Source organism: Pithys albifrons, chromosome 29 (genome assembly GCF_047495875.1).
Source record: "Pithys albifrons albifrons isolate INPA30051 chromosome 29, PitAlb_v1, whole genome shotgun sequence".
NCBI classification, from domain to species: Eukaryota; Metazoa; Chordata; class Aves; order Passeriformes; family Thamnophilidae; genus Pithys; species Pithys albifrons.
The window spans coordinates 3,051,993-3,057,504 of NC_092486.1; the positions used below are offsets into that span (position 1 = coordinate 3,051,993).

The 5,512-nt window shown below is 54.2% G+C and overlaps 1 protein-coding gene across 1 annotated transcript; it reads right to left on the reverse strand.

Moving 5' to 3' along the window:
* Positions 1-491: 491 nt before the first annotated feature.
* On the reverse strand, positions 492-4,597 carry NKX3-1 (NK3 homeobox 1). Its single transcript, XM_071578959.1, has 2 exons — positions 4,339-4,597; positions 492-874 (listed from the first exon to the last, which is right to left on the reverse strand). Exons 1-2 carry the CDS (start codon positions 4,595-4,597, stop codon positions 492-494), a joined length of 642 nt encoding a protein of 213 aa, XP_071435060.1.
* Positions 4,598-5,512: the final 915 nt, after the last annotated feature.

The following is a 5,512-nucleotide window of genomic DNA, read 5'->3' on the forward strand; positions in this document are numbered from 1 at the left end:
GATGATGATCAGGAGGGGCAGAGAGGGTCCTTTCTGGATCAGCCCTTTCTGCCCCTGGAAGCTGCAGATTAGGGAATCCTGGAATGCTTTGGGTTGGAAGGAACCTCAAACCATCCCATTCCATGCCCTGCCATGGGCAGGGGCACCTTCCACAGGACCAGGATGCCCATCCTTGGGCACCTCCAGGGTTGGGACAGCCACAGCTCCTCTGGGCAACCCCAAAGCATCATAACGAACCAGGTTGGATTAAAGACTTTATTTTAAGCTTAAAACCTTAAAATCTTGGGCTTTTTTTGGTTGTTATTTTGCTATTAATGCCAAGAGGTTTGTGCTGAACTAGAAGACACCTCGTTACTACAAACCCTCCCCTAATTAGCACTAGAAAGGGCGACCCAGTGTTAAAATTCCCTCCAAATTTAAAGCAAAAAATGATGTTTTCTGCTAAAAAAAAAAGCGCTTTTACCAGGAGGGGCTCCAGCCAAAAGGCCCTTTTACCAGGAGGGGCTCCAGCCATTCAGGTAGTAGAGGCAGGGCAGGTATGGCCAGGTGCCCCCCAGGGCCAGCAGCGATGCCCTGGGCAGCTGAGCCCCCTTGTGCCCACCCAGGGCAGTGTCCAGCCGTGCCAGCTCCGCCGTCACCTGTTTCCTCTTGGTCTTGTACCTCCTGTTCTGGAACCAGATCTTCACCTGGGTCTCGGTGAGCTGCAGGCTCTGGGCCAGGTGGGCTCTCTCGGGGGCCGACAGGTACCTCTGGTGGCTGAAGGTTCTCTCCAGCTCCAGGACTTGGCTGTGGGAGAAGGCGGCCCTGGAGCGCCGGGCGGGCCTGGGGGGCTGGGGGTGGGCACTGCCCAGCGGGAGGGGCTCCAAACTGGCATCTGGGGGGACATGGGAGTCACTCCCAGTGCCCCTCTGGAGACAGGAGGGGGCTGGGAATGGTGGGGGTTGTGGTGGGAATGGAAGATGGTGGGGTTGGGAAGGGGGCATTGGGCATGGCAGGGTGGGGTGGGATGGGAGGGGAGGGGAGGGAATGGGAGGGGATGGGATAGGATGGGATGGGATGGGATGGGATGGGATGGGATGGGATGGGATGGGATGGGATGGGATGGAGTGGGATGGGATGGGATGGGGTGGGATGGGATGGGATGGGATGGGATGGGATGGGATGGGATGGGATGGGATGGGATGGGATGGAGTGGGATGGGATGGGATGGGATGCGATGGGATGGGATGGGATGGGATGGAGTGGGATGGGATGGGATGGGATGGGATGGGATGGGATGGGATGGGATGGGATGGGATGGGATGGGATGGGATGGGGTGGGGTGGGATGGGGTGGGATGGGATGGGATGGGATGGGATGGGATGGGATGGGATGGGGTGGGATGGGGTGGGGTGGGATGGGATGGGGTGGGATGGGATGGGATGGGATGGGATGGGATGGGATGGGATGGGGTGGGATGGGATGGGGTGGGGTGGGATGGGGTGGGATGGGGTGGGATAAGGAATAGCATGGGAATAGGAGTGAGATGGGTATAGGAATAGGGATAGGATAGGATAAGGGCTAGGATAGGAAAAAATGGGATGCAGATAGGAAAGGGATGGGGATAAGAATAAGGATAGGATAGGATAAGGAATAGGATGGGGATAGAAATGGGAGGGGAATGGCGATAGGAATAGGGATAGGATAGGACAGGATAGGATAAGGAATAGGATGGGGATGGGGATGGGGATGGGGATGGGGATGGGGATGGAGATAGGAACAGGATAGGATAGGATAAGAAATAGGAAAGACTAAGGAATAAGGATAGATTAGGAACAGGGGTAGGATAAGGAATAGGAAAGGATGAGAAATAGGAAAGGATAAGGAATGGGGATAGCATAAGGAATGAGGATAATATAAGGAATGAGGATAGGATAAGGAATGAGGACAGGATAAGGAATGAGGACAGGATAAGGAATGGGGACAGGATAAGGAATGGGGACAAGACAGGTGTAGGGTAGGATGGGATAATACCCCCAGAAAGGGCTATTTTTCAGTGCTGGTGGAGCTCTCCCTAAACCCCCAGTGGTCTCTCGTTATGTCCAGGATGGCACCAAAGGACTTTGATTGCAGAATTCATATTTTAGGCTTTTTTTTTTAAATATCCTCCTGTGCCCATAGGAAACCCCTGATTCCCATGTCACCTACACCTCTCAGAACTCCTCAATTCTATTTATTTATGCAGTTAATTCCTTTTTATACATCACCAAGATGGAAATCAGCCAATTTTTTTTCTTTTTGCCTTCAGTTATTTTTATAATGTATTTTCCTAAGGTGTGAACATAAGACAGAAACAATTCCCAGCTGGTGTCAGTCCTGGTTGTCCCCCCTGGAATCCCAGAGTTGGGTTCATTTACACCCTCTGGGAGATTTGGGGTGGATTTTAGTGATTTTTTTTTTGTCCTGATCAGCCTTGGGGGCTGTTGCTGAACTTGCTTTTAGGTAGAAACTTCTTTTAATAGATTTGAAATGCAGAGTCAAAGTTCCCCTGGCAAAGGGTGTTGGAGTGAGAGGGATCTGGTCACCAGAGGGTCAAAAATTGCCTTTTTGGTTGTTTTCTTCAGCCACTTTGGGCAAGAAAAGGCTGAATTCCCACCCAGAACCCTTGATGGGTTCATGATGCCTCAAGGTGAGGGACATGAGTCACAAAAACTTGTGTTTTGGGGTGTTGCTTCTGCAGCTCCTTCCCTACGGTGCCTTTTCTGGCACTTTCTGCAGGAAAAGGGGAGTTATTTCCCAAGATATTGCAGAAATTCAGGGACTGGGGAGGGGCTGAGGGGGTGTGTTAAATATCCTTTTAGGCAGCTTCAGATCTTGGACTTGTTAGAGGCACCTGGAGAAAGGTTTTCAAACCTTCCTGTTCCATTCCCTGATCCATTCCCTGATGCAAGCACAGACATTCCTGTCCCATTCCCTGATCCAAGCACAGACATTCCCAATCCATTCCCTGATCCATTGTCTGACCCAGCCTTAGACATTCCTGACCCATTCCCTGATCCATTCCCTGATCCAAGCACAGACATTCCTGATCCATTCCCTGATCCATTGCCTGATCCAAGCACAGACATTCCTGTCCCATTCCCTGATCCAAGCACAGACATTCCTGATCCATTCCCTGATCCATTGCCTGATCCAGCCTTAGACATTCCTGATCCATTCCCCAATCCAAATACTGACTTTCCTGATCCATTCCCGATCCATTCCCTGACCCAAGCAGAGACATTCCTGACCCATTCCCTGATCCAATTCTTGATCCAAACATTTGCTTTCCTGATCCAGTCTCTAAACCAAACACAGATATTCCCACCCCATTCCCTGGCCCAGACACAGACATTCCCAATCCATCCCTGACTCAAGCACAGACTTTTCTGATCCATTCCCTGATCCATTCTCTGATCCATTCCCTGAGCCAAGTACAGACATTCCCAATCCATTCCCTGACCCAAGCACAGCCATTCCTGCCCCATTCCCTGACCCAAGCACAGACATTCCTGCCCCATTCCCTGACCCAGGCACAGCCATTCCTGCCCCATTCCCTGACCCAGGCACAGACGTTCCCGATCCATTCCCTGGGCCAGGCACAGCCATTCCTGCCCCATTCCCTGAGCCAAGCACAGCCATTCCTGCCCCATTCCCTGACCCAGGGACAGCCATTCCTGCCCCATTCCCTGACCCAGGCACAGACATTCCCGATCCATTCCCTGACCCAGGCACAGACATTCCCGATCCATTCCCTGGGCCAGGCACAGACATTCCCGATCCATTCCCTGACCCAGGCACAGACATTCCCAATCCACTCCCTGATCCAAGCACAGTCATTCCTGCCCCATTCCCTGGGCCAGGCACAGACATTCCTGCCCCATTCCCTGGGCCAGGCACAGCCATTCCTGCCCCATTCCCTGACCCAGGCACAGCCATTCCTGCCCCATTCCCTGACCCAGGCACAGCCATTCCTGCCCCATTCCCTGACCCAGGCACAGACATTCCTGCCCCATTCCCTGACCCAGGCACAGCCATTCCTGCCCCATTCCCTGACCCAGGCACAGACATTCCTGCCCCATTCCCTGACCCAGGCACAGCCATTCCTGCCCCATTCCCTGACCCAGGCACAGACATTCCCGATCCATTCCCTGACCCAGGCACAGACATTCCCGATCCATTCCCTGGGCCAGGCACAGCCATTCCTGCCCCATTCCCTGAGCCAAGCACAGCCATTCCTGCCCCATTCCCTGAGCCAAGCACAGCCATTCCTGCCCCATTCCCAGCCCGTGGGCTCCTCCAGGAGCTGCCAGCCCTTACCTGTGCCCCCTTGCCGAGGTGTGCCCGTGCCTTGGGATGCTCCTGTGGGATGGGGGGTCCCTTCCCTGCCCTCCGTGCCCTCTGCCGTGGCTGCTCCGCTCTCCCCGTGCCCGGCGCTGCCAACCCCTCTGCCCCTGCCCCTCTCCAGCCGTGCCCCTCGCTCTGCCCCATCCCAGAGGATGTCTTGGATGAGGAAGGATGTCCTGGGCCTGGAGGGGACTGGGCTGGGCTGCTGGGGGGCTGGGGGGGACCAGCTCATCTCTGCTGGGCCACTGCTGGGCGAGCTCTGCCTCTGTCCTGGGAGCACCCCAAGACTCCTTCTCCTCCTTCTCCTTCTCCTTCTCCTTCTCCTTCTCCTTCTCCTCCTCCTCCTCCTTCTCCTTCTCCTTCTCCTTCTCCTTCTTCCTCTCCTCCTCCTCCTCCTCCTCCTCCTCCTCCTCCTCCTCCTCCTCCTCCTCCTCCTCCTCCTCTTCCTCCTCCTCCTCTTCCTCCTCCTCCTGCTGCTGTCCGTGCTCAGAGCTTTGCTGGCCTCTCTCTGCCAGCCCTGCCTTTATCCTGGAGGCAGCTGAGCCTCCCGGGGCTGATTGGAGAGCCCTGGCACAGCCTACGCCCTTCCCTTCCCTCCTGTCTTGGCACCCGACAGGTTTGGGGCTTGTCCCTCTTGCCCAGCACACCCCAGGGAGCCACAGCCACCCCTCAGCCTCCCCCTGTGCCCACCTCGCTGAAAAATCACCCCCTTGCTGGGATGAAGAAGAAAAGGATGTGAGTTTGGGGATGAAAATTCTTCCAGAGTGAGGGTTTTTTTTGGGGGAGAAGATGGAGCAGCATCTCTGCCTTCCTCGTCCCCATGGGAGTGCTCTGCTTCCTCCTCCCCATGGGAATGATTTCTATCCCTGGGATCTCTGGGAAAGTGCTGCTTTCAGGAGGAAAAAAGTGAAGAACTAAAAGGGTTGGGTGTTTTTTTTTTTTAAATTCATTTTGAGGTTTTTCTTCAAGCTCTTCTGCTTTGTGGCACTTTCAGAGTGTTGACAAATTGTCAGAGTTTTCCATCAGCTTTACAAAAATCAGGGATTTGAAGATGAAGGATGAGATGTCTGGAGTGGGACAGCATTTATTGGAGAATTTTAGTGCCATTACACACCATCCTGCAAGACCTTGGGCACCCAAAGGGGGC

Excerpts from the sequence above, each read along its gene's own strand:
- NKX3-1 (XM_071578959.1), bottom strand. The coding sequence starts at position 4,597 with ATGAGCTGGTCCCCCCCAGCCCCCCAGCAGCCCAGCCCAGTCCCCTCC. Across the intron at positions 875-4,338 it reads ACCTCGGCAAGGGGGCACAG|ATGCCAGTTTGGAGCCCCTC; the intron begins GTAAGGGCTGGC and ends ATGTCCCCCCAG.